The 14,975-nt window shown below is 31.4% G+C and overlaps 1 protein-coding gene across 1 annotated transcript in view; it reads left to right on the forward strand.

Annotated features, from left to right (window-relative positions):
* The window catches only part of LOC107437837 (rifampicin phosphotransferase), a gene marked incomplete in the record, with an annotated part of 597,639 nt that overhangs the window by 23,160 nt on the left and 559,504 nt on the right, over positions 1-14,975 (forward strand). Inside the window, 4 exon segments of the mRNA XM_071180697.1 lie at positions 1,875-2,016; positions 2,334-2,395; positions 2,976-3,088; positions 4,465-4,565. Of these exon segments, the coding sequence (XP_071036798.1) occupies positions 1,875-2,016; positions 2,334-2,395; positions 2,976-3,088; positions 4,465-4,565 (418 nt within the window).

The following is a 14,975-nucleotide window of genomic DNA, read 5'->3' on the forward strand; positions in this document are numbered from 1 at the left end:
GATTACAATAAGTGTTCAAAACAGTGGCCGGCAGCGGCTATGCACGCAGTACAACGGCGAAGAAAAGATAGGCGAACATTCTGAAACACACCAGGCATATCACGAACTTTCCCTGTAGCGGCCGAAAGCTTGGCGACAAGTAAAGCAGCGCAGTAACTCGCAACAGGAATGGAGCTTTCACGTTTGCATCAAACAGCTTTCCAAATGCTCCAGCACCTTTGCGTTTTGTTTTCGACAAGGCATTCTTTGATAAAAATTGTTTGCTTGGGTGTGTACTATCACTTCCTAAAATTTTTCCCATCTTTTTAGAATCACCCTGTATGTGTATCCACAGAACAACAAACTGTATTCTTAACAATTCCAAAATTATAGGAACGCTTTTTTTATCCATAAAAAGCATTCTTGAAGTCTTCGAATAGTTAAAAAATGTAAGTAATTAACTATTAAATAAATCTGAGGGAACTACCTCCAGCACCATAATACATTTCAGTTAATGATGTGATACATTAAGATCATGTGTCTTAAGTGTTATTTTTAAAGCAGTAAATTGCGTAATTGAAAATTGTGTAATGTTTAAATTGTGCAATGTGTAAAATGTAATTTATTATTAAATAGCACTGAGGAACTATTTTTTTGCCTTCTGCTGTCTGAGATTTCTGAATGGATATTAGATATTTTCACCTCTCTGATTTTAAATCTGCTACCAGTTTCTCTTAACAAGCTACAGTTTTCATGCATTTTAAAACTGCATTCCAAGCCAGAAAATTTGAAAAGTGAAGTCCCCGACTTTTATGCTACGTTAAGGAGTTACAGGACATAATACATTTCAGTTAATGATGCGATACATTAAAGTCATGTAGGTCTGATTTCTTAGGACAAGAGCCTTCTCTGGGCTTCAGCGGGAATAAGTTGACGTACCCTGACGCCAATAAAATACTGTTTCGTTAGCTCAGTGTGAGCAATCGTTCCAACGCAGAGCATGCGTTAATGACGTAAACAAATATTAATTTTGATTTTGCAGCTCGTTCCTATAACTTTATATGTGTTATTGTTGACCAGTGTTTTAGAGGGAAAAATGACCTTTCTATCTGTAACCACAGGTTGTTTTTCAGCACGGAATCTTTGTAAGATTTCGATCTTACATTATACAAATTAGGTCATTTTTTTCATTTCAGAGATTCATTTCTCCTCGAAATCAAAATCTTGACCGCTTTCAATGCTCTGCTGGCTGTTGTCCTCCTTCTCTTCTATCGTTAACGTTACGCTGTAATCCAACTGCAGTTGATTCAGACGGTAGTTGTCGTTCATGCTGAGCGTTTGATGACGTATGCTGTCTAACTCACAAATTGACCAATCAGAGGTTAGCGCCTAAGAAACCAGGCATTTAGTGTTATTTTTAAAGCAGCTAACGAGTGTATATGAATGCATATAAACCTACACGTTCTTTTATAAACTTATATTCGCACGCAGGACGTCAGGTTACCGAAACAGGGGGCATACCCCTCTGCAGAGGATCGAAATTGGGGTGGCATGTCTTCGGATCATCCTCAGGGATGTTTCTCAGACCATCGAGAAAAGCCGATTGTGTAGCTCTAGTGCGATGTAAATGGACTACAACAACGAATTACAACAACAAATGTATACATTCCGTCAAAAAGGTAAACAAAACTAAAAACATCATCTTGAAAAAAAAAACTGCAGCTTTCCGAATAAAACTAATTTCAGATTTGAAATCCCCCACTCGAATTATACTAGATAAAGCACTTGTATAAATGCAATAATTAAATTTGTTCCTTTGTATAATTAATGCTTGTTTTCAGAAATAAGAAAGGTAGATTATTTCGAATATTTACTAACATTTTAACGTTTTATAGGAGAGTCTTGCAATTTAAATGGAAGTATGTCTCACGAGCCTATAGTTCTGTATAGTGGCCAGGGATGGAGTGGATTTTTAGAGCTTTATTTTCTCAAGTTCACTTTCCACAATAAAACAGGTTATGGATTGTTTCTATCGGGGTAAGTGGATTCCTTTTCAATTCAAAGATTTTACTTTTTTGGTAGTATTTGACAAAATCATTCAATATCAGTCTCAACTTTAAAAGATAACTTCTACGATAGTACATGCAAATTAACCTTTTTGCTACAAATTCATTTAAAAAATATTTTAAGTTCTGCCTTACAGAACTTATAAACGAACATTTCCATTGGTGCATGTGCCAATAGAACATAGTTGGAACATAATCGTATACAAACGAAAGACGTTTTCGAAAGAAAACTTTTTCCTGTTTAATCAGAACGTTGTATAAATGTTTTTGCTCCTCTTTTTTTTATAGGGAAGTGTACAACGAGCCATCGACACCTAAAATTCCTCTGCTCCATACGGTATGCCCTAAAGGTAAGTTATCGAATTGAAGTTCACAATGAAGTTTCTATTTTCACAATTTTATTAATTTTCAAGCCTAGATCATTTTATAAATCTTAATGAAAACTCTAATGTACTAAGCCTTGAAGTAATATCTTAAAGAATCTCCTATTACAGGGTTCAAAGGAGCCTGGAAAAAATTTAAAAGAGATTGTAATTTTAAAATAAAAAAAAATCTTTTTAATTATACTTGTTATTATCATTTCAGTTAAAGTTAATGCATCTAGGTGCATAGTCTACGCTCTTGAAAATAAAAACTGAGAACTTTTAAGCTTTTTCATTGATACAAACTGCTCCGTTTTTAACAGAATATTTTATAACGTGGTTCAGTATAAAAACTATAATTCTGATAATTTAGTTTTGAACACTACGAAACAACTGAGTTATTTTAATTATACATTACCCTTACGTGCCAATTTTACGCTTTTTGAAAAGGCGTTAACGACTATGACAATTTTTATTTTTTAAAACGTATCTCAAGATCAAATTGAGCAAGCATGTTTTATATATTGAGTTTTTACTTATATGTGTAATTACTTTTTTTTGTATTTAGAAGTCCCTTTGACAGTCAAGTTCACCGACGAAATATCACAATTTGGAGACATTTCTGGGGGAAAAGGATCATCTTTGGGAAAACTGACAAAACTAAGTCGTAAAGATAAATCCGTAAGTTCCAAAAAGTCTTAAGTCTTTTCCATTCACAATTATGATATTTTGGAATGCCAAGAGCGACTAAAAATGTAATACGTCGGGATTAATAAGCAGCTTAAATGTATTGAAAGAAGTTGAATTCATTAACTTTGAATTCATTAACGGTTGAATTCATTAACTTTAGCTAACATTTTTTTCCAGTTTACGGCAAAAAAGGTGAAAGCAAAGAATGCTTTCGTTTTAGAAATGAATATTACGAAATGGTAGTAGTTATGGTTGAATAAATAAACTGGATTAAATTGAAATTGAATTAAGGCAACAAAAGACTTAAAATTTTTTTTTATAAAAAGATCAAAGGACTGGTTTGAAATCTTCAATATAAGTTTATATTGTTAAAAAAAAACTTATGTTCAAGATCTCAAAGAAATAGTTTTAGAATTTAAAAAAAAAATTAAAATATTAAAAATTTGGAATTTATATTGTTTATTTATATTACTCCTCACGCCTGGAATTTTGTTAAAATGACAAAATTCTTTCAAAATATTATATATTAGCTTACATTTAAAAATTGTTGGGAGTACTCTTTCTATTTTTTACAATCAAAACAAGGAGCAGTAAAAAAGCAGGCAATAATCAGCATTTTCAGAAAAAAATATATAATATGAAATATAAGCATAGAGTTTCAAATTTGCAACTCAATAGAATGAAAATTAATTTTACTGGATATAAATTCGTCAAAAAGGAAATTTTGAGAAAAATGGCTTTTACATACAGTGGCATACATGCCAACTTACACGCTTTCAAAAAGGTGTTTTTCTAGTGGTAGGATAAAGCCAATTAAATTGAGATTGTAAAGTTGGCGTTTCGTAGTCAACAATTAAAGACCCTATCAGAAAGCTATGAAGACTATTAAATATATATTGAAATTATTCAAATGTAATGGTTGTCGAAATCATTTTAAACCGTATTTATTTAATAAAGAATAAAATGTGATACTATAAATTTTACCACTACATTAAATATAAAAAGAAAAACTTCTGTCAAAACCAGAAACGTAGCCAAGCATGTAGTGGTGTGGGGAAAAAGTTCAAATCAAACAAAGAGTTATATATAAAAACATGAACTTAGCTACCACTAGTAATTTTAGCCCTCATCACTCACGGGCAAAGTCGAACATTGATGTCGGCATATCGGGCGAATTTATACCCTAGTATACATTTTGGACAGAAGCGACTGTGATTATCAACATTCACCGGTGGAAGTCAACAATAATCAATTTTGGTCATACATTTATAATATGTCTATTGTTTTGATTACATTTTAAGTTTATAAACCTGTGTATATAATGTGTTTAACATGTAATATGAAAATGTGTTTATATCGTATTGTAGTTTGTTGTTCCTAAAGGAATCGTCGTTACAACATCTGCTTATGAAGAGTTTTTGACTCCTGACATATTGAATGCAGTGAAGAAATTAGAAAACGTTGCTTAGTGAGTAGTTCCTTGTTTAAAGAGTTAAATTGATAAATACAATTAATTTCGTTACAATATTAGATTTTTCTTAAAGAATTATTTCGTGATTGTGAGTTAAATTCATTGTTATTTTTTGTCCAATTGTAGTGGAAACGTCAAGGGCGATCTAATGGAAGAGTGCGAAGTGTAAGTTGCAGGTTTCGTTGTTTTATATTTTGAAAAATTTCACTCCTTCAATTCAACAAAAAGTGTATCTAAATTGATAATAATTAATGCTTGTAATCTTTGTAGTGTTTCCAGGAATATTTTAAACACAACAATGCAAAACAAAATAGCTCAGAGTATACAGGAAAACTTGAAATTAGTCTTTGGTGACGGATTTAAAAATTACAAGTTTGCTGTAAGATCTTCGGCAACAGGTATTTTAAGTATTTTATTGTGCCTTCTTCATTTTATTTATATTCTTAAATGGATATTACTATCAATTTATAATTGCATATTTTGTTTACGTACTGCCCCATTTTGAGGCTTGTGTGATAATTAGTGTGATAATAGATGAAAAATTTCATAGACATAGATATTATATATTTGCTGTCCGGAGCAAAATACATATTTGCTGTCCGGAGCAAGTTGGCTTGTCTGCAATACATTCTGACTGAAGCAACATAACTTTGGCTCTTTTTTATTTAAAGAATAGTGGATGCTAAACGTTAAAAACCAATTAGTTTCACATATCTAGTTTTTATAATTAGTGTTGCCAAACTGACAACGCTCCACCGAAAAGGGTTAAGTAATGGGAAAATGAAGCAAATTCATCTTACCTAAAATGCTATTTTGCTTCCACTTTAAAAAATTTAGTGAGTCACGGCATTCGGATTAACATCTATGATATAAAATATTTGTACAAACACAAGTAGTTAAGATAATAAGCTATCATTATGAAGAACTGGTGGTGGATTGAAGTAGGCTTGAAATTAAGGTGGAAACAAGAATAAACTAGCTGTAACTCTATTTCATTTCCAGTTGGTTTTTGTGAAGCGTAAAATAGCATAGTATTAGTTTAAATTATAGACTATTATCGTCATCAAATGTTTAGATGTCGATAATAGATCATAGAATATGATAAAATGCCAATAATAGAACAAAATAATTCTCATTCCCATCCATCTTGACGTTTTAACTTTAAATTAGTTCTTTCTAGTAACTATAGACAATTCACTACTAAAACAGTCCCAAACATTTGTTATGAGTGTTAAAAAATTCTTGGTAATCATGGATGTTGTAATTTTCTTAAAAACATGCAAAAATGAAATTATTTTCCTTCCAGTTCCTGTTCTTTTCCGCTTAGGTATATCAGGATTCCCACAGTCTTTGAAAAATTTAGTAGTGGTAGTAAATTTAGGTTAATGCCAGAATATATATATATATTTCTTATTTTAATATACCGCTTTATCGTTTATTGGTTTAGCAAGCTGGTATTTTCATGCATATATATTTTCTTTGGAAAACAACTTTTAGTGGTTGTTGCACAGAAATTAAAATATCGACATATGTTTTATTTTGTTTACCACTTTTTTAAAATTTTCAAGACATGCGAGAACCCTATATATTTACGCTTTCAGCCCTGTCTTGAAGTCCATTAAGTTTCATATAGATGGGTATCAGTTTGCCTGTAAAATTAAAATAAATAATGTTGTTGGGAACTACGCATTTTGAAAAACACTTCATTGACTTAATCTCAAATAAACCTCGCAGTTTACAACACGACAATTCATCGGCACCACGGCATGCGAGCAACCCAAATAGGTTGCAGGCGTGGGGACGATGAATTGGACTATAAAAATTCAAATTGAGTCCCTAGATAACATATAAACATTTTCTGAAAATTAACAAGCTTGGTGGGTGACTACTCGTAAGTTTTCTAATTAAGAACATCCCCACGAAGTTATATTATAACCCTTTAAGCATTCAAATAGCAACATTTACAAAACTATTTACAGTTTTTTCTTTAAAATTTTGTGATATTTTTAAAGGAATCTATTTTAGCATTATTCGATCTATGATAATAATTTCGTTTTCAGGGGAGGACACCGATGTCATGTCAGCAGCTGGTCAAATGGACACATATTTAGGAGTACAAGGCTTACAAGAGGTAATGTAAAACAAATTTTTATTACTATCAATAAAGTGAAGTAGCTGTATATTAAGTAAAACTATTTAAGTAAAACTATATTAAAGTATATATGAAACTATATATAAAGTATAAATAAAGTATATAGTATATATAAAACTATAATAATGGTATACTATTGTTAAAACTATATTAAAACAAAACTACTTTAAAAGGAAACCAAGATTCGTTATTGTTATTTAGAAAAGAGCGTTATTGTTCGTTTTTTTCAAAAGAATTTTGCCAGTAGTAGTGTAAAGCAGAGTAAATACATTAAAATAAGCGAAATTTAAAAAAAAAAAACTTATTGGCCGCACTCTCCGCATTTAATGCAGAAAACTTTTGCAGTAGTTTTTCCAAAAATATAATGCAAGTGTTACTGGTTAAAATTTATAGAACCGGTAGGCAAAATTTTAAAAAAAGCGTGTGCAAACTTGCTACTATAGCTGCAACTTCAATTTGAAATATCATTTCGTCGAACAATTGTGCTACTGAATATATATCTTCTCAATTATTCATATGTATGGTAATAGCGAAAGAGTTATTGTTTCGAAATAAGACAGTATTGTGCTATCTGTCCTTGCAAATGTATGCTGATCAATAAATAATTAAACGTTTGAATTTTGATGAATGTAAATTAATTTATCTAAATATCTATATAATGCTTCTATGTGCAGATATTTCATGCTCTCAAGAAATGCTGGGCTTCACAGTTTGGGCACATAGCCATTGAATATAAGAAGTAAGAAATGAATGTCATATAATTATAAACAAAGTTTGCAGTGAGCAAAGTAAAAACAGAACACCCGAATAATTTTTTCATCTAATGATCGGATTTTAATGCGCTAAAATATATTCTATGTAAAATGAATAATCCCAAGAAACTGAAACGAAAAGATATACTCTTCAAAAGTAAAATAGGTTGAAAAATTCAAGCGTGTTCCGAGATCTCAAAAATAGGCACACATTTTCAAGACTCGCCAGTCCTAAATATGAAAAAAAGTAGATAAATAGAAAACGCAAAGTTTCCAATGAAAAATATATATTGTCGCACATTGTGGGAAAAATGGATATGAATTTAATTTCAATTATAAATTTTTTTTCGAACCCTTGTAACAGCAATATACTAATGAAATAAGAGTGTTTAATCAAAACACGAAATTCAGATAGGTCTTTTGCTCTAAAAATTTCTCTGCCAATTATTTCGTGTCAAAACTTCTAGACTGAAACTTCGATATATGGTGAATCTGTGGTCAAAATGTCACAAATGTTTGATGGGTATCTTTCTTAAGTCATTACTGTTCAACATATGTATTGATTTGTTAATAACAATTTGACGCACAATTTTTATTAAACGTATGTTTAATTTTTTTTCATTATTTTGCATTAATCTTGGTTAAAATAGGCAAAAAATATTGTATTTAGCATTTTAATAATTATGGGTTACGAAATACAGTGTGAAACTCCTGTGTCTTTTCTTGCGTTAAAGGTAAAATCCTTCTACTCACTTTCAAGTCAAAATTTTTCACAGTTGCAATTACTATCCATTATTGATAAATGCTTGAATATGAAAGAAAAAAAATTCAAACCACGATTTTCAGATTTTATATTTTAATTCAAGTATAATTCTGCTAATCTAAAAGATTTCTTAAGAGTTATTTGACAGTTTTTTAGTATTAAAAAATATTAAAAAGTATTTTTGCAGGTAATCAGAGCTTTAGAAAAAATATATAAAGGGCACCGGTGTTCCATTTGTGATAAAAGGTTAATGACATCATTTATTGGTTGGTCTCTGGGCGGATCACTCTAATTTTTATTAAAAAAAGTTTATTTATTGAAATAACGCAAATCTTTGTTATTTATGCTAAAATATCATTTGCTTTTAATTATTAAGGTCTCTAAGTTCATTCGCCCAAATTATTATAATTGCAAGTTTAATAAGCAAAATTCCGATTATTAAGTCAAAAGAAAATTATTTGATTCATTTTTATTTTGCTCACTGTTCCCTCTTAACTTTTTTTGTACTTCTAGAAATGATATTTGTTTAAATTTAAATATTTCGTATTAATCTTTGCAGGCAGAATGGGCAGATTTTGAATTCACCAATGGCTGTTGTTATACAAGAGATGGTTGCTTGTGAAGTAGCAGGAGTCATTTTTACTTGTGATCCTGTAAACAATAACCCGGATGTTATTACAATAACAGCTAATTATGGTTTAGGGGAGGTAACTCATAATTTGCTCTGCATCATAATTTTAGAGATTATTTTATGCATTTCAGGGTAATAAGCTCCCCAGAAAAAAGTAAAGAGTAATATTAAAGTTGCTTAATAATTTGAATTTCACTAGAATTTTTATGTAAATAATCTTCAAAATTAGTTTTGAAGTTAGAAATTTAAGCTATTTCAGGCTATTTAAGTTATTTCAAGCTAAGCTGGTGATTGCTAACTTAACACGTTCACGCCGGGTGTTGCGCCTAAAAGCGGGACGGAAAAGAGAAAATAATGGTAGAAGAACTATTTCAATATTAGATAATATTCAGGAGGAGTTAATCTACTTTCAACAATAACAATTCACTGTAAGGAAATTAATCACGGCGAAGACGCAGTTCAATATAAAAATTGCAGCCGTTAAAAACAGTTGGTGGTTATGGATTTTTATTATTCCCGGAAAAAAACTAAAAAATGAAATTTATTTGTTACTAGTTTTTACTCCGGTGCGCCGCCCGATGAGACAATCTAGTGTGACCCACCGGTGGGTCTCCCCGGCGTGAACGTGTTAAAGTTAAATTTCTAACTTTAGCTAAATAATTTATACCAGCATTTAGATGTCTCCATCAATATTTTTGAATAATTTTCCTTTTAAAAATTGTTTTTCAGACTGTTGTTTCTGGATCAGTTGAGCCGGATACAATTATGCTTGAACGATCAAATAATGATGAATTAAAAGTGAAATCTATAACAGTTGGCTCTAAGCACCAAAGAATTGTCTTAAAAGGTAAGATTCGTTCCTTGAAATTTGAGGAAAACTTTGCACAATTTTTCGAAAAATATTATTTTTCAGACTGCTGACTTTTGCAACGGAAAAAAGATGTTATAATTTAAATCTCAATGTTATAAATCACTTTATGGATCAATTGGACTAGAAACCACTATGCCAAATCAAAAGACGAATAAATGGGAATTATAACTAATAACTTAAATGTTATAACTAATAATTATAACTGAAACGTTTTTAAAGAAAACTTTTGATGTTTTTTTTAATAAAATGCTTTATAAATTTTTTAGAAGAATAGAAAAATTAATGATAATAAAGTTTTATAAAACTTGACCAATTTCACAAAAAAGTTAAAAATTTAGACTGCTAATATATTAGAACTTAAATTTTTCTGTAATTGTACACTACATCCAAGGATAAGCCATCAACGCACTTTTCTCTTTGGTAGTCTCGATTTTCTTAAATTTTTTTGTTTTATGAAATTGACGAAATGGGTTATCCATACAGATGGACTTAATTTATTTTATTTTACTTACATAGAATATTAATTTTATATTTAGTTATATATTATGTAATATTGTTATTGCCTAATTTATTATTGATATATTATATTACATTGGTAACATACCGGGGGTAAGGACTAAAATATAGAAACACCTCTATAACATGTGAACAATCTTTCCTTAAGGAGCTAATGTTTTGGAAGATTTTTCATGGCAAAATTGTTCGCATAGTTAGAAAGATGATGCTTGAAGCTTTTCGAAATGGCGTCTTTTTCTAACCATGCGAACTTCGGAAGGACCAAAATGAAGAGAAATTTAATAGCGTCTTTCCAGTTTTAATATGAGTTAATTTAATTTCAGTCCATAGGATTGCAATATTTATATTATAATGCTTTTTTAAATGATAGCGGTACTGAAAAAAGAAGAAAATCTTTTAAGTTTTGGTGTAAGTTTAGGCAAAATATACAAAGATTGAGAAAATCGTAAAAACTATATTTTTCACTAACTGCAAAGCAATAAAGAGTCATGGAATATACAACAAGCCTATGAGGCAGAAGTTGATCGCTGATTGTTTTTATTTTAGAATCTGGTGGAACAGAAGTTGAAGATTTACCAGATGATTCCAAAACTTCAGCTTGCATAAACGAAGAAACATCGATCAATCTTGGGAAGTTGGCAATAAGAGTATGTAATCTGTTTCAATTTTTTTAAAATATTAGGTATGTAATTTTTTACCTTTTCACATAAACTGGTATTCTGCCCAACAATTAGCAAAATGTTCTTAACAATCGCAAATTTGTATTAATTTCAGGTTGAGAAGTTTTACCGATCATCAAGAGATATAGAATGGGGTTTAATAAACAATAAAATTTACCTTCTGCAGGTAAGAATTTACATTTTGTATTTAGAATGACTGGTAACTATTTTATGAATTTCAAATATCAACTTAAATTTAATTAATTGTGGAAGCATTAATCAAAAGAAGTGAAATTGTTTGAGAAAATTTTAATAAACAATATAGACTATGTTACACGTTTTTTTAAAAATATTTTTCGAGCAGCCGAATCATTATTGAGTTGTCAACTACCAATGTTCAACTCCGTAGCCTTGTAATTTTGAAACCAATCCAAAAGGCAATAGAATTCCTATATAAAGTATTGGCAGAAATTCGCCCTCGAAGTACTTTTCTGATGCGTTACGTGGAAAAGAAAACCGCAAAAGCTTCCCACTGCTAGCCTGTCGCCAAGGGGCCTCTAACACACAATCCGTCAACCACTATTTTTTTAAACTATAAATACCATTTTTCCGTAAAGAATTATCTGGGCTTTAGAACAGACAAGTAATTTAAATAGCTTAAAAGTTTTTACAAATTTTTTAAAAATCACCATTCAGGGACGTTTTACAACTCAGTTGAAAATATTCAAAATCAATGCTTTATTCTAAGTTTTTGCAAATTTTTATGAGCACCGATAATGCACTATTTGAGTAAATTTTTAAATATTTAAAAATCAGATAGCAAATGCTTTTCATTTTCTGGAGACTTTGGCTTTTCTATATATTGACGTTTTGCGCCATTTTCAGAACAAATATTGAGGGCGCTGGCTATAGATAGGCTAAAATTAACTTTACAGTTATGAGTAACTGTTGCAAACTCTCAGAAGTTATGAAATAATGCTTTATTTACAAAACCATTTCATGTAACTACAGATCCTTTCGAAAAACGGAGAAAAGAATTTTAGACTATGCATTAATAGCATTTTAGCAAATACTTTTTACTGCCTCATAACATTTATAAATCAAAAGTTATTATTATTATTTAGAGCCGACCTGTTACGAGTGGAGCATCACTTACTGAATTTGAGTTGAAACATGAATTTGACTGTATTTTGAGAAGTGAAAGAGATTACTTCACTGTAGCAAATATAGGGTAAGAATATGTTACAGTATATTTATTTGTATGAAAAAGTGTAGCAAAAGTATGATGACGTTCCAGATCAGCTGCTCCTAATTTTTTATCGGCTATTTCTGGATTTCATATTTAATGTTCTCACTATTTTTTAAAACTCTAATTTTATACTTTTTGAATATGTTTGCTTTTGTGATTGAACTTTTGCGAGCACTTCGAGCTTACGATATATCCCCGGATGCCCCCTTGCGGGTCGAGTCCGAGTTAAGTTAGTTATTAGCAGTGCTAAACCTTAAATTAGGTCAGCTGTTCAATGAAGGTTATAAAATAAAGTAAAAAAACGTATTCATTCCATTTTAACACTTATCCGCAAAGCAAATTTTTTCCGACAATATATTAGCTACTGTAAAATTAGTGAAGATAAGTTCACTGGTGTTCAAGGTTGGAAGAATTTTTATATTTGGTTTATTATTCGATAAATTTTAATAAAAGTTTGTTTGAACATTGGTTGAAATTATATATATATATATACACTTTAGTTATTATTTTTTTATTTGTCACGTTATCTTAAGTAATAATATAAGTAGTGTTAAAAATTAGTTATACGTAGTTTCCACTCTAATGCTCATTATCGGAGCGTGCCAAAATGGTGACTGTCGGGCACAAAGGGCTTTTGCCATGATACGGCAAAAAGCTTAACTACTAATACAAAAATAATAACCATTCAACAGTAATAAAACATACACATGATCACGCGTAACACTGATCAGAGTTGTATTGCCAAGAGTTATTACAGAGTTGTATAAAAATTGGTTTAATTAGGAGGTAAAACCTCCTTGTGCAAGCCTCACAATATAAAGCAATTTTGGAAACAAGGCAGGTTTTGAGTTCCAGTTGCACTTTTTCTCCCTCATTCAGTATCCCCCCCTCCGAAAGCGTCACAGACTTCAGTTGGGTTCAGGCCTGGAGATATGACTAGTCAATCCATCCTGCAAATATATTCATTTTCCAGAAAATGGTCTGTCAGAAGAGTTCTGAGTGGTATGACATTATTATCTATTAAAATGAAACAAGGATCCATTGCATCCCTAAAAAGGCTAACTTAGGGTTCCAAGATCTCATCCGTATAACCGACATCAGTCACACAGTACCTCTTTCTGAGTCATGGAGGGGTGAGCGGGAATCAAGCTGCCCTGACCAACAAACCTCAGCTGCTATAATGGTCCATTTCTCGAACATTAAAGAGCAGGAAGTGGGTCCCTGATACTCTCCATATTCATTCTCCTCATTCGGAAGTACGTTGAGAGGGAGTGGTCAGGCTGAAACGGGATTCATCAGTGATAAGAACATTCATCCACTGATCCATGCTCTAATCTCTATGTTCTCTGAACCATCTTTCACGGACTCTTCCGCTGGAAGAAATCAGCGGACCTCAAACAGCCCTTTTTAATGAAGCCTTCTGGAAAGAGTATCCCTTGAAACTCGGCTTCTGTTGGCTGCATAAAGGTCATGAGAGAACAAAGAAACTTCAGCATACCTGTTGTTACGCTTGGGTGTAATCGATTTTGGTTGACCGTTATGGTTTTTGGCTGTCCTTGGTCAGGCAGGATTGACAGATCCGGAATCCTGAAATTGTTTTCATAAATTTCATCGATGGTCGATGCTTTATTAAATCCTCTATAAATCTGGATTTGATAATGGCATGCTTCAAGTTTTACCACAATTAACCACACCTCATTCCATCATCTTATCTTTGATGGTTACTCATTTTTGTTGTTTAAAATTAAATTTAAAGAATATGTACAGATTACTGCAGAAAAGGAAACATTTAGAAATTCGCGATGATGTTCGAGTGAACCAAATGCAGATTTTGTCTTGTGCTTCCAAAATCTATTCCTCTACTACCTCCGCCCACACACACTTATACGTTTACGTATTCAAGACACAAGATTTACATCTTTGTTTCGAAGCAATAGTTTTACATGTAGCTCAGTTGTTTTTTTTAAAAAAATGCAACGAAATATGCATATTCGCTTAATTTCGAACACCAGTGTATAGCTCGGTCACCAGGAGTTGGCACTTGGCCCCGCCTACATCACGTGGTATGCGACGATTCTATTTCGCTATTTTTGGGAGAAGGTTGTGAGCAATCCTGAACAATGTTGCTATTTGGCGATCGTTTGGCAAAAATATTTATTTCGCAAACTTTATGTGCATTTTTAACAATAAATATTTCATAAATTTGATGGTATTTTGCCCCATTTTTTATGATATTTCTTTCTTTTGAGTGAATAGTTTGTCCTTTATGAGACATTTTGCTGGGAGAGCAGCAGTTTTTAAATTTAAACTATATTTAATTAGCTAGAGTAACAAAAGGTATAATAGCAGATGATAAAGCGAAGTATGTGACTGAAAAAGAATTCACTGTTTGTGTTTGGCGCAAATTAAGGGTTGTCTCAATTTCAACAACGGAGATGTTTCTCTTCTAACTCCCGCGCTGAAATGAACTCTGCGTCCCAGGAGGTGGAGCCAAGTCTCAACTTCTGGTGAACGAACTATACCTGAAATTGAACTTTTCAATTCCATATTACTACCATTGGGGAAATTCATCCTTGAAAGGATTAAAAGTTGGCAGGTATGCATGTCAGTAATCGGGTTTTTAAGAAGTCAACGAATACTTTAGAACATACTATGAAAGCAAATCATGAAACTTCAGTATTAAAATCTAAGTGCTTACCTGCAAACTGAAACTTTCTGAAATAACTAATTACATTTAATAAAAACTGTTAAAATAAAGAATAGAAAAACCAAAGAGATCCAAGGTAAGTGTGATCGTTCCTTCAAAAACAATTA

This window comes from Parasteatoda tepidariorum, chromosome 5, assembly GCF_043381705.1.
Source record: "Parasteatoda tepidariorum isolate YZ-2023 chromosome 5, CAS_Ptep_4.0, whole genome shotgun sequence".
NCBI classification, from domain to species: domain Eukaryota; kingdom Metazoa; phylum Arthropoda; class Arachnida; order Araneae; family Theridiidae; genus Parasteatoda; species Parasteatoda tepidariorum.